Here is a 19317-nt window from a genome sequence, read left to right as displayed (position 1 = left end):
AACTGTGGAGAAGAAAAGAGAGCATATATCATAAAGAAAGAAGATCCTCACATGTTGCAGAAAGAGAAAGAGACCTCCAAAAGTATAAATCTCTTCAGTTTAGGGAGAAATCTCATTTCCTGTGGAGGCTGAGAAGTAACAGCCTTATAAGGAACTAAGTGCTCTTGCTGTTAAAATGTTGCAGTTACTGGAATATGCAAGAAACACAGAACTGCAACTGTAAAGAAAAAGCATTAACTACAGAAGGCACATAATTACTACAAGAGGAGAAGTAACTCACAGGTTTAAAGCAACAGAGGGAATAGAGAGTGAAGTCCTGTAAGTACAGATGACCCTTAAACAACATGGGTTTGAACTGAGCTTGTCCACTTATACACAGATTTATTCAATAATTACACTATCTATATTTTCATTTTACAGATTTTTAAATTAACTGTGGGGAAAAGTTGGTGTTCGATTAGAGATCACAATGTGTGGAATCAAAAGAACTAGGGTTTGAGTCCTGAGTCTACCCAAACTGTCTCAGCTTCCCACCCTTGGATGAGTAATTTATTAATTTCTTTATTTTTGAGGCAGAGAGAGCAGTACGCAGATATTTGACTGCATGGAGTTGGTGCCCCACTGCTGCATTGTTCAAGGGTTGACTATTTTTAGGAAGTATTATATTATTTCCACTTTGTATCTACCTACAGCCATATTTCCTATATATGGAATGGTTAATGCAAGTGATTGAGCAATTAGGTTTTTGTACAAAATTCTTATTTAAATTTTTTCAAGCCAAATTTTTTAAATTTTTTTAATTTTAAATTTTATTTATTTTTGGCTGCATTGGGTCTTCGCTGCAGTGAGCGGATGTCTCACGGTGATGGCTTCTCTTGTTGTGGAGCACGGGCTCTAGGCGTGCGGGCTTCAGCAGCTGTGGCTCGTGGGCTCTAGAGCGCAGGCTCAGTAGTGTGGCACATGGGCTTAGTTGCTCGGCGGCATGTGGGATCTTCCCGGACCAGGGCTCGAACCCATGTCCCCTGCATTGGCAGGAGGATTCTTAGCCACTGCACCACCAGGGAAGCCCCAAGCCAAATTTTTAACATAACTATTTCTGTCTAAATATTTCTTCTCATTAGGTTAATGGACTGCTAATTTTCATAATGTCTTTTGGAATACACATAAATTAGTTTAATTATAACATATATTCATTTCTGAAATTTAGAAAATAGAAAAGAGTATAACAAAGAAAATAAAAATAGTCCTATGGCCTACTATCCAGAGATAGTTATTAACTATGATATATTTTCTAGTCTTTTTATCTATATACACATATATGTACGTACTTATTCATTCATTGATAAATTCATTCATTATGTATTTTTATAAAATTAGGATCATATGAAATTTTACATTCTGCTTTTTTTTAACTTTACATTTTATTTTGAGCACTTCTCCGTATCATTAAATATTCCTTGAAAACATAATTTTAATGGATATTTAATATTTCATCATAGTTTTGCCTTTACTAGACTTACTAATATCTTTAAAAGGTGAATTAACACCACAAAAATAAGTATATAAGTTATAATTGATATTACAAGAATTCTAACCATAATCAGAAATAAACTGTTGTTGGTTACCTTCCTGTATATGGTCTTCAGTGCTGGATTTAAAGGTTCCTTACTTATGTTTAGTCTGAAATTCCATGACCGTCTAACAGGTGAAGGTAATGACATTATTTCTCCACTTTCTTCAAACCAACACTTCCCCTATCAAAAATATTTAAGAATATAGTAAGTAAATATTACACTAAAAACAAATGTCACACACCATCAGTGAGTGGTTTCCCATGTTAGCTAGTGAACTTGCCTCTTCTAGTTTCAGCAGGCGATTTTCCATTTTGTTGCAGGTCTTTTTATATATTTCTGGCTTTTTGTGAACATAGAATCCTTCTTCTTCTAAAATGCGTGGCATCATATCTTTTGGCAGTTTAAGTTGGTTGATCACTTAATAACAAAACCTAGATATTACTTTAAAGTCCAAAATATTAAACTGGTATTGACCAAACAAGAAGCAAAAGGGAACTATCATATATACTCTACCACTAAAGCCTAGCAGGAAGTCTACACACACACACACACACACACACACACACACACACACACACACACCACACACACACACACACACACACACAATGAATGAGCTCTTTAAACCAATTCCCTTTAACTCAGAGAAAGCATGAAGAACAAATATAGAAAAATTTCTATAATTTTAAATCAGTACTTTGTATCTATCCAGCATACAAAGAAGCTATTATCCTACAATATGATTCATTAATGACTTGAATATTTTCTTGTAAAAACTTTACCTGGAGAATTGCTTGGAACAAAAATATTTGCCTGTTGTTTTTTTACTTGTTCTTGATCATCTTCATAATCGGCAGCCTTTACTTCAAGTAAATCTAGGAAAATGACTTCTTCCATAAAATCTTCATCTCGGCCCTCAGCAAAGTTTTGTAAATTATCACCAAGTGAAAAGTGTTTGTGGTAACTAGCATTTACTGATCTCTGTTGAATACCAAAAAGAAAAATAAGTATATGTGTTTGTCCTCAATGATTAACAGGCAGATAAATGAAAGGTACCAGAATCTTGCTGTGAAGTCTTTCTGATCTATGCCACCCAGTTCAAGTTCAAGCTGAAACTGTGTGACAATGAACTTTCATTGAACAGAGGAACTCACTTAAGGCTTAATATTATAAAATATGATTTTTTTATAGCCCTTCATTGAGATTCTCAATGAAAGACTACTGAAAAAGAACTACAATTTAAGTCTTTCCTCTCCTATGGAAAATGTTCTGAAATATTGGACTATGATATTTCAACTGTTGAGAATTCAGTGTAGGGCAAAGTCTAGAGACATCAAGCCATGTGGTCTTCAGCCCCATTTTTTTCCCACCATACAGAAAGAAGTACTACCTAAGGTGATGTGGAGTAGTCATGCTGTTTTCTGGATGATATTTAAGAAAAAAAGAAAGAAAAGTAAAGATACAAATAGAAGTCTGTGGCAGTGTGATTGATTATGATACATTTCTGAAATATGATATATAAAAGTTACAAACAATCTGAATGTAGGTATTGAAACAGATATATTACTAAATATAAAAATGTATACTTTTATATTATATCAGAAATTTTATATGAGTCTCTTCACAAAAAAAATTACCAATTTATTTTGGATGACTTTAGTTGTCTAACTTAAAATCTACATATATTGAAAGAGAGGAGACAGAGTATGTGAGTCATGCAAATAAAAATCCCTTAATTTTCAAAAACATACATTTAGGGGTAAATAATTAAATTAAAAGAATTAATAATAGAATTCCATTGAATAGATAACCGTAGATGGCCTTGATCAACTCTGACAAAATTAAGTGAGTAACATAGTTAAGCATCACCTAGCTTCATATCAAGTCATCACATCATCATACCTTCCCTATATCCTTGTCATGAAATCAAGAAAGTATTTTATATCCAGAAATCTTTGTGGCATCATTTTCAGAAGTCAAACAAGATATGACACTGACACCTAGGAGCAAGATTTGGGGGATCTTCACATAGGGGATCTCTTTGAATATTCCAATCATAGACAAAGAGGGGCTCTTTGCTCCTGCTGGAGGTCCCATTACCAAGCTACTTTCACCGCACCCCTGGTGTAGGCCAGGGCTTTCAACCTGCCTTCAGAGCTGAGGTCTGCCCTGATGGCTGAGTCATGTCAGGCTCTCATCTTGGATCCCAGCCTTTTATTTATGACCATGTAGGTCTCTTTCATGAATCCTACCCCACTACAGCTACCCATATTTTTAGCCTGAGACAAGCTGTGATCTCAACCAATATAATCACCTTCCTGGTCTTCACTATGCAGCTCACAGCAGACCAGTGTCTGTGCTGTTAGCTGTTGTGTGACAGGAAGCATGAGGTCAGAAGGCAACCACCTAATTTTCCATGCATAAGTCTAAATGAATGCACCTGAGTATGGTGTGGTAAAAAGAGAGAGAGAGAGAGAGAGAGAGAGAGATTCTCCCCTTTCTCCTAGTAGGAAGGAGCCACAGTCACACTCAGCCTCCCACAAAACAGTAGCTTTCTCCTCCCTGTGATGAGGACAGTAGATTCCCATTGTCCCCAAATTTACCAGGTGCAGGGCAGATGGCTTTTCCAAACAACCCACATCCAAGCCTGGACTTCCTTGTGCCCAAACAGTCTACTTGCCCCACTGACCTAATTTCTCTCATTTCTTCCCTGTGAGAAGGAAAAGAAGGAAAAGCAGCCATAACCACAGCACTTCGTCCTGGTGCACTCTGCTGGGTGGACCTTCTCGTTTCCCGTGAAAAGTCCATTCCTTAACCCATACCATGGGATTCTGGGATATCAAGTGACTTGGCAGAGCATGTGCATGTTTGATACTCATTTATTCAATATTCACTCAAATATGGAGTGCCTGATATGTTCAAGGAAGAAAATAAACAAAGAGACAGAAATACATGCAAGGTGGTGATAAATGTCATAAAGAAAAATGATGCAAGATAAGTGGCTAGAGAATACTGGGATGGGGGTTGGGGGGTTGGGGGTTACTATTACATAAGGTTTTCAGGCACAGTATTTTTAATTATGTGTCATTTGAACAGAGACCCAAAGGTGGTGAGGGAGAGAGCATGAGGATAAGAGAAGAGCTTTCTAGACAGTTAAAAGGTACAAAGTCCCTGAGGCAGGAACAGGAAGGAGGCCAGTATGGCTGGAGTTGGGTGGGAGAAGGGGAAACTAGTGAGAAGGGAAGTCAGAGAGGTACTAAGGGGGCCGTGGAAGCCCCTATAAGGACTTCAGCTTTTTTTTTGAGATAGGAAACCATTAGAAGGTGTTAAAAAAAATGTTCTGTCTTAGATTTTAACAGAATCACTCTGACTACTGTATGGTATACCACATAGACTCTTGGGGCAATAGTAAAAATAAAGGGAGACTATGGCAATGATCTGGATGAGAGGTTACGGCCGCATAGACTAGGCTGTGCCAGGGGAGGTGATGAAAAGTGGGCTGGGTTCTGGAAGTGGGTTGGATACTTTGAAGGCAGAACCAACAGGATTTGTGACAAACTGGATATGAGGCATGTGAGTAAAAGAGGATCCAAGGATGACACCAAGGTTTGGCTGAGCAACTGGAAGAATGGAATTGCTATACTGTGATTCTATTTATATAAAAGTCTGTGTGTGCATATATGGGTATAAGCATAGAGAACAGTATGAAAAAATGGTAATAGTGGTTTATCTCAGAGCAGTGGGATGTCACATGATTTTTATTTTCTTCCTCATGGTTTTCTGCATTAAGTTTTTATAATGTATATAATAAATTTGTTATATTTTTTTAAAAGATAAAGCTCTTTTCTGTGGAACAAACAGCAACAAAAGGAACGTAAAGACTGGAGCAGGATACAGAATACAAAGAAATGGGAATGGAAGAGACTGAGAAATAAGTAGAAAGGCAAAGTGGGGTCCAAGAGAAATTCAAAAGGAGGACCTGAAGGATTTGGAAATGACTGGGAGGTCTCAGAAGATACTGGGTAGAACTCTGGAAATACAGGAGGGGGCTCAAGGAAACTGGAGAGAGATCTGAAGGTAGAGAGGAATGGAGAAAGTTGAGAGGAATAGGAGCAGAAGGGAGACCAATGAGACTGACAAATCAGGAGATGGGAAAGACTAGTGAGACTGATTAGGACTGGAGGAAAGGACGGCCCTAGAATAACAGTGGGCTGAAGAGTTTGGGAAGAACTGACAGAAATTAGAAGGGTCTGGGATTGTACAAGGAGGGATGAAGAATGGGGAATCAATGAAGAGTAATAGAGATTACAGAGAACAATGTGGGCACTTGGAGAAATGAACAGGAAGAACAAAAGAAAACACAGGCTTTGGAGCTGATAGCCTGTACTTCCCAGCTCTATCAGTTCTTACCCCTGTGTGCCTATTTCCTCAGCTATAAAACAGAGTTGATAATAATGCCTACCTCACAGGGTTATTATGAGGATTGAATGAGATAATCCACATTAAAAATTTAGAATATCACTGGGCATCCAGTAAGCACTCAATAAATGTTAGGAATTATGATTATGAACAGCTTCTCAATTCAAAGAGAAGGCAGCTCAATAATAAAAATTTCACCTCCCATCAAGTATTTCATTCTATGCCTTTAATGAAGAGTTATTTTTCCTGAGAATGAGGATGTACGAGGAAGGGAAACAAATCCAACCTGCTCTGCAGACTGGCCTAAAGTTGAGTCTTCTTTACCACTCAGAATAAAAAACGAAAGACCTTCATCCAGTGAGACTTCAGTCTGCAGGTTAAACAATGGAAAACCAGTATTCAGTGTTGAAGTGAAAGCTTTTTCTGCTCTTAAGGGAAAGAAGCAGTTTTCTGTAATATGGTAACAGTAACTGTATCTTATTCAAGAACAAAAAGCAGTAGGAGAGAGAGTATCAAGTTAATATTTAACTTTGAGTCTGTTTGGCTCATGAATTATTTTTGTATTTTGTTTTGTTTTTAAGGTCCGGTAACTGTGATTAAAAAAAACAAAAAACAATAAAATTGCAGCATTATTTCCAATAGCCAAGGTATGGAAACAACTTAAGTGTCCATCAACCAATGAATGGACAAAGATTTACACACACACACACACACACACACACACACACACACAATGGAGTACTATTCAGCCATAAAAAGAATGAAATCTTGCCATTTGTGACAACATGGATGGCCCTTGAGAGCATTATGCTAAGTGAAATAAGTCAGACAGAGAAAGACAAATACCATATGATCTCACTTATCGGTGAAATTTTAAAAAAGCAAAACAAAAAATCAAGCTCACTGATACAGAGAACAGACTAGTGGTGAACAGAGGCAGGGGGTGCAGGGGGCAGTAGGCAAAATGGGTGAAGGGGGTCAAAAGGTACAAACTTCCAGTTATAAAATAAGTCTTGGGGATATAATGTACAGCACGGTGACTAGTTAATAATGCTATATTGCATATTTGAAATTTGTCAAGAGAGTAAAACTTAAAAGTCCTCATCACAAGAAAAAAAAACTTTTTTTTGCAACTATGTATGGTGACAAATGTTAACTAGACTTATTGTGGTGATCGTTTCCCAATATATGCAAATAATGAATCCTTATGTTGTACACTTGAAAGTAATATAATGTGTCAGTTATATGAAAGTAATATAATGTGTCAATTATATCTCGATTAGAAAATTTTTTTAATTAAAAAATTAAAATATAGGGTTCAAATCTTCTCCATCTTCCCAATCTATCTCTTCACTCTAGTCAGAGTATTGAGAGCATTACCTTACAGTTAGATCAAAATGTGGACCTAGGGCAAACTCTTTTTTCTCTCCCTGTTTTTGGGTGCTCTCATGTATGAATGCACTCACATACAAGTACCACCCCAGCCCACCAATAATCTTTTGTGAACTTAGAGATAATAAAAAGTACTAAAAGTGGCATATTCTTAGTGATGAACTTGCTTGTAAATAGGCTCTCATTTTTCAATACTGTAAAGTCTGAATCTTTCAAATATAAATCACCTATCACTTCTTTGTCACACACGTTTAAATGAACTGTTTTTAGAGAGGTTTGAGAGAGGAATTGGAAGGAAGGAAGGGAGGGAGGGAGGGAGTAACGAAGGAAGGGAGAGAGAGAGAGAGAGAGAGAGAGAGGGAGGGAGGGAGGGCAAGAAAGAAGGAAGGAGGAAATCTGCTAGTTCCTAGGAACTGAAGAATTCAAAAATATGTAAAATACAAAAGCTTATCCTACATCCTGTTTGTACCTACAATATCGCTGTCCCATTAACTTTAAAAGTTATGTACCTTTCAACAATACTGATATATAAACTGTCCATATATACTTTTACTTCCCTCTGTCTCTGCTCATTGAAAAATCATTTGCTAAAATCCTCAACTTCCTGAGCAGATATCCCTTCCTAGTAGTTTGTAATGGAAACTCTTAGAAGCCAATTTCTCTTCCTTTTTACCTCTTTTCTTGATATTCAGTGGACTTATCTTGACAAACTTCCAATTTTTTACTATTCATAGTTAAATTAACTCCAAGTTAGGCTCACTTTTATTCATTTGTTGAATGAACAACATGTATACAATCATCTTTTTTTAGTCTGCTTTTACTATTAAATTTAATTAATTTTGACTAAGCACCCAAGAGGGACCCTGCGGAGAAGACAAAGATGAGTTTTTTAAAAACCCGAGATACACTCCTTACATTTTAAAATTTGAGAGTATTTTTTAAATACTCTTATTGCTTATGGCAGAAATGACTAGTTGTTCATTGCTGTCTTTTCTCCCATTTCTAATAATAGAACTTACTTTTAGCTGGATACCGAGACATTTTTTCCCACATTCCTTTAGTGGAAATAATGTGTGCAATTTTCAGGTCTTGTCCTGTAAGAGATCAATCTGCAATCCTATGGCTCTCTTCCTCCTCCCTTCCCTTTGGTCAGCAAATGAAGACACAGTAGCTTTGCCATTGGACTCAGAGATGGAAACTAAGTGTTGGAGATGGCAGAACTCTCCTAGTAGCCTGGACTACTTATCTACTACACTAGAGAGAAATAAAACTTCTATCTTAATTAAGACATTTTACTTTGAATCTTTTTTTTAAAGCTGCTTAGCCTTTACTCTAAATAATGCAGTTCGCCCAAGATGTGAGTGATTTTGTCATTTGAAGTTTCAAATATGTGATTACACACTGTATTTCAGAACAAAATCTGTAATTTGGGGATCACCTATAATATTTTATTATAATTTTTTAAGATAAGAAATAATGTCAAGTAGAAATAGAGAGCGATTAAATATTGGCATGAGAGATCTTTTTGGAGTGACAAAATGGTCTAAAATTGGATTATAATGTTGATTATATAGTCTGTAAATTTACTAAAAATCATTGAATCATACGCTTAAAATGGATAAATTTTCGCTATGTAAAGTACACCTTAATAAATCTGTTCTAAAAAGTTTTTTTAAAAAATTATTCACCTTAGACCTCTGATATATCTTATTATCAATGAGGAGCTGAGTTGAAGATTTTTTGCCTTGATTAATCTGAAACACAATGTAAATAAATAGTATGGAAAACTTAATGTTCACAGATATAGACATAATCATGTTCATAAGTCTTTTGCCCCAAATGGATAAAAACAAAGACTTCTCAATGTTTTTCTTTTAAAAAGTATATACATGTTTTCTCCTGAGATGTCAAAGTTGGTTACCATAACCAAATCACTTAACTTTTCTTGGCTTCAAGTTTGGAAATAGAAAGCATGGAAAATAACTTGAAGCTTTTTGGATTTAAGGAGCTATATTAAAATAGAATTTTAGCTCTTTTTTGATAAAGAAAATTTTATCATGATATATGTTGCTTTAAACAGTAAATTTGAAAATAGGAAAGAAAAAATAATATTACCTTGGCATTTTTTAGCTTTTCTCTTACTTTGCCTCTCACAGTTTCTATTATGTTTTGATTTTCTTCCACATTTAAATCTATCAAGAAGCCAACATAATATGGAGTTCATGACACTTTCTTATAATATAATTAAACAACAATAGCATCAAAAGTACTTATTAAATAGCTAAATAACATGCATTTCTTTGGATCATGACAATTATGAAGACTGGGTCATTGCCCCATGAGAGCTTAGAACCTAGAAAATAAAGCTTAGAAACTTCCCCCTCTTCAATCTGGAATAAATACTCATGCATGGTCAGGACTGAATTTTGTAGTGAGGCTAAAAAAAAAAAAAAGGTTCAGGTAAGCAAACTTTTATCTTTTTCCTTTTAGGAAAAAAAATCAATGAAAACAGTAATATTCTATATAAAGTGCTCTACAGTCCACAGAATATACAAATATCAAAACCAGTTTACTTCAACTTGATTAAACTGAAGAGGAAGGAATCTGAAAAATAAGAGAGGTAAGTCTCCAAGCATCCATTCTAACTACTTATGTCAGTTTTGTAAATTCAGTATAATACTGCCAGCTCTTAGAGGAAATGAAACAGTCTTGCTGGGTATAAAGAAGGCTCCAGCTGCTATGTGTACTCCAAGCCTCACGTTATTTTCTTCTCATCCACCAGATGATCTACTGTATGGATTGAGAAAGACAGGGGTTATGCAGTCCTAGGTACAATAGAAAATGGAGGACCTACTGGTCATTTTGCTTTGTATTTTTCTTTTTCTTCTCCCTGCCTTTGAGTAGTTAAAGGTTAAATAGAAAATGGTGGAAATAAAGGGTAAGCATAAAGCTAAATCAGTATAGGTCATGAGAATCTTCATTCTTAATTGCAGTATTCCATGATAAAATTTAAAAATTATTAGTTGGTTTGTTTATACTCTATTCCCAGAACTTAGAATGACAGATGGCACATAGTAGGTGCTTAATAAATATTTGCTGGATAAATGAAGCAGGAGTCAACTGTTATTTATATACTTTTCTCCCTGAGACCTGGAAAATTCCTGAAGCAGGTTCTATATCTCTGTATCTTTATGGTGTAACAAAGTCTGAAGAACGAGAAGATTCTCCATGTTTGCAGAGAGAGAGAGAGAAAACAAAACTTAGTTTTATTTCATGCACTGACTTTACCATTATTTTCTTATACCCACTTGTATTATATAGGACGTTTAGTTTCTGTTTGAACTTATCCCTTAAGAAACTGTGTTCCCAAATGAAACCCTGGGATAGGATTAGTCATTTATATCTTCTAAAAATAAAGTCCAACAGTATTAGAGCTGTGGTATACTTATTGAGAACCTTTCTGGAGATGCTTGTCTACATTTTCTTCTACTGCAATGTTATCTGTGTCTTCTGACATCTGCAAAAAAAGTGGGGACGGGTTACCTTGTATCTTTTTGTTTTGGCATTTAACATCTTTTCATAGGTTTATCAGCCCTTTGAAAGTCATCTCCTTCAAAATGACAATTCATATCCTTTGCCTGTTTTCTTAAATTTCATCCTTTTATCAATAGGTATGAGCTCTTTATATATGATAGATTTTTTAATTAAAAAATTGCTCTCTGTAATATCAAAAAGAACCTTTTAATGATAAAATCCAGTAGATAGTTGTTCATATACTACCTACTTCATATACCTTTTAGGAGGGTCAAATGAGATCAAACATATGAAAATACTTTGAAACTCAACACTATATCAATGTTAGCTATTACTTGAGTACTCTGTAACATCTGATAACTTTCTAAAAGCTTTCTATATCCTTTTCCTCTACCCTTATACTTCTCTGGCCACTTATTCCTTGTATCCTTTCTTGGTCACACTTCTCCTCATAGCCTTAATGTGGGCACATTCCAAGGATTTGGAGAGTGCATGGATTCCCATGGCTTCCCAAATCTGTCTCCAACCTTGACTGCTCTCCTGAATACCATATTTCTAGTTGCCTACTGGTATTTCTAATTGAATGTACTACCATTATCAAAAATTCAATATTTTAAAATGAGCATTTATTTCTTTTACCACTTTTTAAACCTCAATATTCTAAAATTAAACCATACTAGCAATGTTAAATGTTTTTTTTAGAACAATATGGATAAGTTTTTCATTTTAAGTTGAAAAAATAGAATAGCAAAAGACTCCTTAAATAACAACTGTGCATGCTAACCAAACTAATGTGCAGTTGGAATGGGAAGAGCAAGCAGACACACATCAGATTTCCAATCACAGTAAAAACACGGATTCGTGTCAAAAGCCAAAGCAGGGTATACTGACATGATCACAGTAAGAGCTTAGTCTATAGACCTTCTGAAAGAACTCCAAATCCACCAGCGGTTCCTGTACCACACTTAAGAACTACTGAGTAAGGTCAGTATGAACTAAGATGTTCTGTTCTTACTAAACCTTCAGTATTTTCCTCAACAAAATTAAAAATACCTAACTTCACTCTTGACCAAGGAGACAGTAACCCTTGAAGGTGTGATGGGACATCAACCCCAGCAAGTGATTGATAGATGTCTCCTTCAATTCCCAGCAATCTCACCCAGCATTCTGGATATATTTTTCATAACTTCCCATCCCCATCTAGAAGGCAGGAATAAAACATGAATCTTAATTGGAGTTACTCTAGGTGACACGTAGATACCAGTCCTAAAAATGTTTCACTCATTGATTGATTAAAAAAAGAAAAACTGTTTTTTCTTTTTTAGCAAAGCAGGAAATGGATTGTTGGCTGGTTGAGAGAACAGAGAAATAAATATTTAAATAAGGGACTAAATAAATAAATATATAAATAACTCACCTCTAATACTCTTTATTACATAATTGACAGACCAAAGAGTATAATTAATCTTTAAACTCTCTTATTATTTTTTTAACATATGAACTATACGATTTGTATATAGAACCAAATATATCGCATTTTTTCAAGATTCTCCTACATTTACAATTGAGCTATTTAGAATAATCAAAATCCTTATAAACTCCATTAATACCTTACTTTTCTAAAAATATCTTCTTTTCTCTTTGAAATCTTTTTCATGATGGTTCTTTCATTTCCACCTTCTAAATAAATAAGAAATATTTTTTAAGAATTATATATCATATTACTGAGAGAAAACAATTATTTTGATGCTTGAGATAAACATGCTATTAAAATTTTTTAATTTAAAAACTAAACAAAGAAACACACTATTGCCTTTAGTATTTAGTTGTTGGTCACCTTTAGTATTTAATAGAAATTCTAGTTAGTCCAATAAGACATGTAAAAGAGTTAGAGGTAAAACTGTTGGAAAGGAGACAACAAACTGATTCTTTTGTAGAGGGTAGGTTTTATACATAGAAACTCCAAGACACTCAATCAAAAAACTTTAGAAAAAATGAGAAAGTTGATAAGTGGCAGAATACAAGAGAATGTATGGCAAAGTTAACAGCTTCCCTATATGCTAGAAATATAATAGGAAAAAAATCACTTTCATAACAGCAATACAAAACTTTTTCAAAATACATAGGAATAACTTCAGTGAAAATATTTGGGACACTCCTCCCCCCAAAAAAGTATAAAACTTTACAGTGAGAAAAAAATCTGATTAAACAAAGAGATATTCCCTGGAGGCAGGAAAACTAGTTAAGAAGCCATTATAATAGTCCTGATGAGAGATTCTGGAGATCTGAATCCAAAAGTGGAAGCGGGAATGGAAGATGGAGATTCAGTTAAGAGGTAGAATTCACAGAATTTGGTGAGCAACTAGATGTGTAGGACAAAGTGAGGGAGAAATCAAGGACTCTAAGGTTTGGGCTTGAGTAACTGAGAGGTAATATCATTCTGTGTATTGTCGAATATAATTGGGGAAGGGGTTAAAGAGTTCAGTTTTCAGAGGCTGCTTACGGGACATTAAGGTGAGAGGTCCAAAAAGTGATTAACAATACTGAACTGACTTGGAGCAGAAGAGAACCAGTTCTAAGTTAGCTAACTGCTTTGTTTAATCAGTAAAAAAAGCATTTAAGAGATTGATTCCATGACTCTTGAATCAACACCTTTAAAATTTTTCCCACCAACATACCAAGAATGGACACAACAGGAATAGAATGCTGGGAAAAGAGAATTTTGAATTTACTTTCCACTCTGCAAGAACTTCTAAAATGAAAAATGAACTTCAAATCAGTACCTGGCTTACTGATGCCTACACCTGCAAATTTTATCTGCTAAAGCTAGGGAAAACATTAGCAGTGGCACATCCTATAGATGGTTAAATTATAATAAATTATTAAATAAAAATCTTATTGTAGAAGAAATTATTAATCACGTTTTTTGCAGACCTGCAGATGTTTCTAAACTAGTTTATTTATCGTCTCATAAATACTATAAGATAAATAAATGATTACAGACAAAATAGTAGATAAAATTGAAGATCTGGATGAAAATTGCATTTTCCCTATTGAAAAATCACATGCAGAAGCAAGGAAAAATTATGACTCAGACTTCCACCTTCTTACAGAAATTCAACTTTCTGTGTTAAAAAACTGGCTCCAACAGTTAAATCCAATATTCTCTTCAAGGATATTGCTAATTTACAATTCTTGTAGTTACAGCTTTTTCTAAAAGACAAGGAAATTGAAGATTAGCTATTTTTGTATCAGATGAACTGGAGGTCCACAGTCAAAGCCTGAGAATTAAAGTGAAGTAATTCATTCAACCTTTTCTGGTCCATACCAAACAGAAGGCAATTTTTATAAGTGTTTTATAAGTATAAATGTTTGCCTCTTGCTTAGCATGTAGAAATCTCTGGGTTCTGCAAATACATCCAGCAATGCCTTTATCACTATGGTGATTCCTGAAATAAAATTTCCTAAAGCCTATTCTATATTGTGTGTAAATTTAACATTCAACCACCTGCCACTTGGTTTCAGGAGTGTTAGCAGAACAAAATTACAGGAAAATCTCTAGTGTATGAAATGATCACAAAATGCATATTCTGGTATCTAATAATATTTCTTTGGTTAAGTATGAACTAACTAGAAATTTGTTTTTCCTCCAGTTTTTCCCCAGCTCTTGTTGAAAATAACTTCAAATGTATTAATCCACTTTTCTTCCTTAGCAGAACAGAATTCAGTCCAAAACCCAGTTTCACCTTTATCTTTGTTCATTTATTGTCACATAGTATCATGAATCCTTTCTGAACTCCCTTATAGCAATGTTTGACAAATCATGTTCTCCCAGATTTCTTTGATTTGAATGGGGATGCTATGCCAAAAAATTAGTCTCATTCAAAGTTATGATAAAATTAAAGCAATGGATAGCACTTTTTCAAAATAAAAATTTATTAAATACATGTCACCAGCTACCCTTTACTGGTATGGGGATATGGAAAAGGTGGAACTTAACCAAAATATTCCACAATTAAGTGTGACACAGCATTATTTCAGTGTTTCACAAAAAGTATCAAGATTTCCAGGTGTTCCATTACCTAAGTTTGAAAATTAATATCTTTTAGTTAACTGTGATCTTATTTTCTAAAATGAAAACCTAGGAACCAATGGTCTGACAAAAAATTTTCTGATCTGTGAATTTGTACATGTCTTTGAAAGGCATCAAAACTAAATCATTCATTGTTCTCAGGACTAAGTCGGAAATCATCACAACCTGCTTCTGTAGGTCAAGAAAGACTGGGTCCACTTCCCTTGAAACTTCTGGTATATAAAAATTGAGGGCTTCCCTAATGGCGCAGTGGTTAAGAATCAGCCTGCCAATGCAGGGGACACGGGACTCTATCCCTGGTCCAGGAAGATCCCACATGCCGCGGAACAACTAAGCCCGTGTGCCACGACTACTGAGCCTGCGCTCTAGAGCCTGTGAGCCACAACTACTAAGCCCACGTGCCACAATGACTGAAGCCTGCACGCCTAGAGCCCGTGCTCCGCAACAAGAGAAGCCACCACAATGAGAAGCCCACGCACTGCAACGAATAGTCCCCGCTCGCAGCAACCAGAGAAAAGCCCGCGTGCAGCAACGAAGACCCAATGCAGCCAAAAATAAAATAAATTTTTTAAAAAATTGAATACGTGACAAAACAAATTATAAAAACTGTAGTATATTTTGAAACATTATATCCAACACACAATGCAATGTAATTTTGCTACCCACAAGTTCATCATAGGATTGATAAAAATGTATTAATTCATAGAGCAACAAGGGCCATGAGGTCCAGAAACTGGACACAAGTAAGTCCTGTGGTGTTATCTTTTATTTAAACCTGAAGATGTATCTTGGGTGCCTGTACTTATAGTCTCCACTGGAGAGAAACTCAAAACAAAGGCCCTTTCTGTAAGTGAGGCCAAGACTCTTGTGTCCACTTCCCCACCTAAGCCTTGCTCACCACTCGCTCATAAACCTTCAACTATACCCAGACCAAACTCTTTATACTCCCCGCAATTCCATCATTTGATTTTTCCAGCTTCTCCCGTAATCTAGAGCATTCCACATTTCAAAGCCAGATTCAAACCCCACATCTTCCAGGAAATTTTTTTCTGACTCCGGTCCTTCTGTGACCTCCACTAGCACTAATAATACGTAGTTTTTGTTCATTACAGTCTACCTTACAAGGCCACTTGCTGCTTACCCTACAGTGGGCTGGGGCATGAACTCATCTTCTTCCACCCTCCACCAATCCTAGCAAGGTGTTCAGCACACAGTAGGGACTCAGTAAATAATACGGACCCGGATTCGAAGTAAATCAACCACTGCTCTCAAAAGCTATACAATGGAGTTGTTATCAACCCTATTAATTCCCAAGGGGATGACTAATGGGTGGGCCAGGTCCCGGGGACTACAAGTCCCAGTGGCCCATGCGGGTCTGGCCCTGGTAGCCGGGGAACCCACAGAGCCGGTCTCCAACCAGACAAAATACTGGAGCGTCTGACAGGGAAGGGTGGAGGCTTTCTGGGGCAGTAAGACATTCACCTGGATGGACTGCACTTTTGCTACGTCTGGGCAGCGAAGGCAGGAAGCACCGTTCACCGCATACTCTGAGAGGTCACCAACCGCCCCGCAGCGCTCCCGACGTCCGCTCCACAAGCTAGCCTGGCGCTTGCTCCTCGTAGCTGAACTTCGAGGCGGTTCGGGAGCATGCGCGGTGCGGCCCCTCAGCCAGTCGGGCCCGGCGCGCGCGAGGAGCCGGTGCCTTCTGGAATCTTCCGTGCGCAACGTCTGCTCACCCGGTTGCGTGGGCTTGGGCTCCGCCTAGAGCGCCCGGCAGGAGCCACGGGCTTTGATCACCCGCCGCCTGCGCCTGTGCTCCAGTGGCCGCAACTGCCCCGGCCGCTGTTCTGGAAGAGATCTGAGAGCGGGGTGGCCTGGGTCGTGAGAACCCCGCACCTCTCGCGTTGTGGTGAAGAACCGTTATTCCCAACGGGTGAGTATCGGCCGCGCGCTCCCTGGCCGGCGCGGGCCCGCGGTGACCACCGGGGTCGCCTCTGAGCGGGTGTTCCCCGGGGGAGGATGCTCCCGAGCCCGCCGTAGAAGGGCGATCGCCCGCACCGTCGAGATGCGCCCCAGAGCCTGTGACCTGCGTGCGGGTCGCCAAGGAGCGCGAAGACCCGGGTCTTTGCCGGCGGGACCTGCCTCTGCCTTGCCCCGAGGAGAGAGGTTCTTAGAGTTCAGGTGCTTTGGTTGTGGCATCTGAAAGAGCGCTCCGAATATGCGAGGGGTTCTTTTTCTTTCCAGAGCTTGCTATTAGTGTAACCGATTGAATTATTTTGCACTCTTAAAATAGGGCATGCTGGGCATGTGCACTTGTGACATGTCATCTTCGCTTAATGAAAGAAACAACTTACATTGATTTATTTTCTTTTCCCAGTGACTCACCCCGTGTTAAAACAACGAGTTAAATAAAATGTTCCGTGGTTGGAAACTTGTCCTGGGAAACTGGCGGGGGCGAAGTGAGGAAACTTGCTAGTATGGAAAGCAGCACAGCAGTGTTATGTACGCTTTCATTCATTCAAACGTTCAGCAAATGTTTAATGGCCGCTTTCTGTGTGAGGCGTTGTGCTTAGCACTTTAATCCTAGAGAAATTTAGAAAGTGTTTAAAACTTCTAACAAACCTTGTACATTTGGGGAAGGGGAGATGTGGAAGTAAAGAAACTGCTGCAAAACTAACGTTCCAGGTTATATTGGTACATTATGGCATAAGTACAAGTAGAACTGAAGTTCCACTCACCTTATAATCTGAAATAATGCATATGGATAAATGTGTCCAAACCTTGAAATCATTTGGGCAAACTGTCATACTGAATAAAATCCTTGCAGGGTCTCCCATCTTTCTAGGGCTCTTCTGGTATAGGAATTTAGGAACAATGAGAGTGGAGAAAGAGAAAATGTCTAGAAATATTGGGTTGGCCAGAAAGTTCCTTTGGTTTTAAAGTAAAAATAAAAGATACATATTTCATTTTCACCAAGAATTTTAATGAACAATGTATTCACCGTTTTGTTCCACTACCATCTGCCATTTTTCAGGCAACTTTATAATTCCATCTTCCCAAAACTTTTTATCTTTGTGAGCAAAGAACTGTTCCAGGTGCCTTTTACAGTCTTCCAGGGATTTGAAATTTTTTCCATCAAGAGAATTTTGTAAAGACCTAAATAAATGGAAATCTGAAGGTGCATACGGCGGTTGAATCAGAACTTCCCAGCCAAGCTGTAACAGTTTTTGCCTGGTCATCAAAGACACATGTGGTCTTGCGTTATCCTAATGGAAGATGTTGAGTTTTCTGTTGACTAATTCCAGACGCTTTTCGTCGAGTGCTGCTTTCAGTTGGTCTAATTGGGAGCAGTACTTGCTGGAAGTAATCGTTTCGTTTTCCGGAAGGAGCTCATAATAGAGGACTCCCTTCCAGTCCCACCACATACACAACATCACCTTCTTTGGACGAAGACAGGCCTTTGGTATGGTTGGTGGTGATTCATTTTGCTTGCCCACGATCTCTTCCATTCCGCAGTATTATACAGTATCCACTTTTCATCGCCCGTCACAATTTGTTTTAAAAACGGAACGTTTTCGTTATGTTTAAGTAGAGAATCGCATGTGGAAATATGGTCAGAAAGGTTTTTATGGCTTAACTCACGTGGAACCCAAACATCAAAGCGATTAACATAACCAAGCTGGTGCAAATGATTTTCAGTGCTTGATTTGGATATTTTGAGTATGTCGGCTATCTCCCACGTGGTATAATGTTGATTGTTCTCAATGTCTCGATTTGATCGCTACCATCTTCAACTAGTCTACCCAACGATGGAGCATCGTCCAGCGAGAAATCTCCCGCACGAAACTTCGCAAACCACTTTTGACATGTTTGATCAGTCACAGCACCTTCTCCATACACGGCACAAATCTTTTTTTGCATTTCAGTTGCGTTTTTACCTTTCTTGAAATAATAAAGCATAATATGCCAAAAATGTTGCTTTTCGGCAACATTTTGCATTTTGGCAAAATGGCTACACAATAATTCACCAATTTTGATGAGTTTCTTTGCTTGTTTGTTTTGTTTTGCTTTGCGGTATGCGAGCCTCTCACTGTGTGGCCTCTCCCGTTGCGGGGCACAGGCTCTGGACGCACAGGATTAGCAGCCATGGCTCACAGGCCCAGCCGCTCCGCGGCATGTGGGATCTTGCCGGACAGGGGCACGAACCTGCGTCCCCTGCATCGGCAGGTGGACTCTCAACCACTGCGCCACCAGGGAAGCCCGATGAGTTTTTTTTTAATGCACAGTGATATGACTGTTGTCACA

At 37.6% G+C, this 19317-nt stretch overlaps 1 protein-coding gene across 1 annotated transcript; it reads right to left on the bottom strand.

The window, feature by feature from the left end:
- Window positions 1-2321: 2321 nt before the first annotated feature.
- On the bottom strand, window positions 2322-18521 carry LOC103071938 (uncharacterized protein C10orf131-like). The gene is made up of 8 exons (XM_007456241.1): window positions 18450-18521; window positions 16909-17098; window positions 16495-16724; window positions 10842-10902; window positions 9501-9577; window positions 9074-9139; window positions 6280-6363; window positions 2322-2555 (listed from the first exon to the last, which is right to left on the bottom strand). Exons 1-8 carry the CDS (start codon window positions 18519-18521, stop codon window positions 2322-2324), a joined length of 1014 nt encoding a protein of 337 aa, XP_007456303.1.
- Window positions 18522-19317: the final 796 nt, after the last annotated feature.

Source organism: Lipotes vexillifer, unplaced genomic scaffold (assembly GCF_000442215.2).
Source record: "Lipotes vexillifer unplaced genomic scaffold, Lipotes_vexillifer_v1.1 scaffold184, whole genome shotgun sequence".
NCBI lineage: Eukaryota > Metazoa > Chordata > Mammalia > Artiodactyla > Lipotidae > Lipotes > Lipotes vexillifer.
This window is presented reverse-complemented; position numbering and strand designations above follow the sequence as displayed.

Excerpts from the sequence above, each read along its gene's own strand:
- LOC103071938 (XM_007456241.1), bottom strand. The coding sequence starts at position 18,521 with ATGGAAGAGATCGTGGGCAAGCAAAATGAATCACCACCAACCATACCA. Across the intron at positions 17,099-18,449 it reads CCTGTCTTCGTCCAAAGAAG|GTCACAGGCTCTGGGGCGCA; the intron begins GTGATGTTGTGT and ends ACCCGCACGCAG. Across the intron at positions 9,578-10,841 it reads AGACAAGCATCTCCAGAAAG|ATTTAAATGTGGAAGAAAAT; the intron begins GTTCTCAATAAG and ends GCTTCTTGATAG.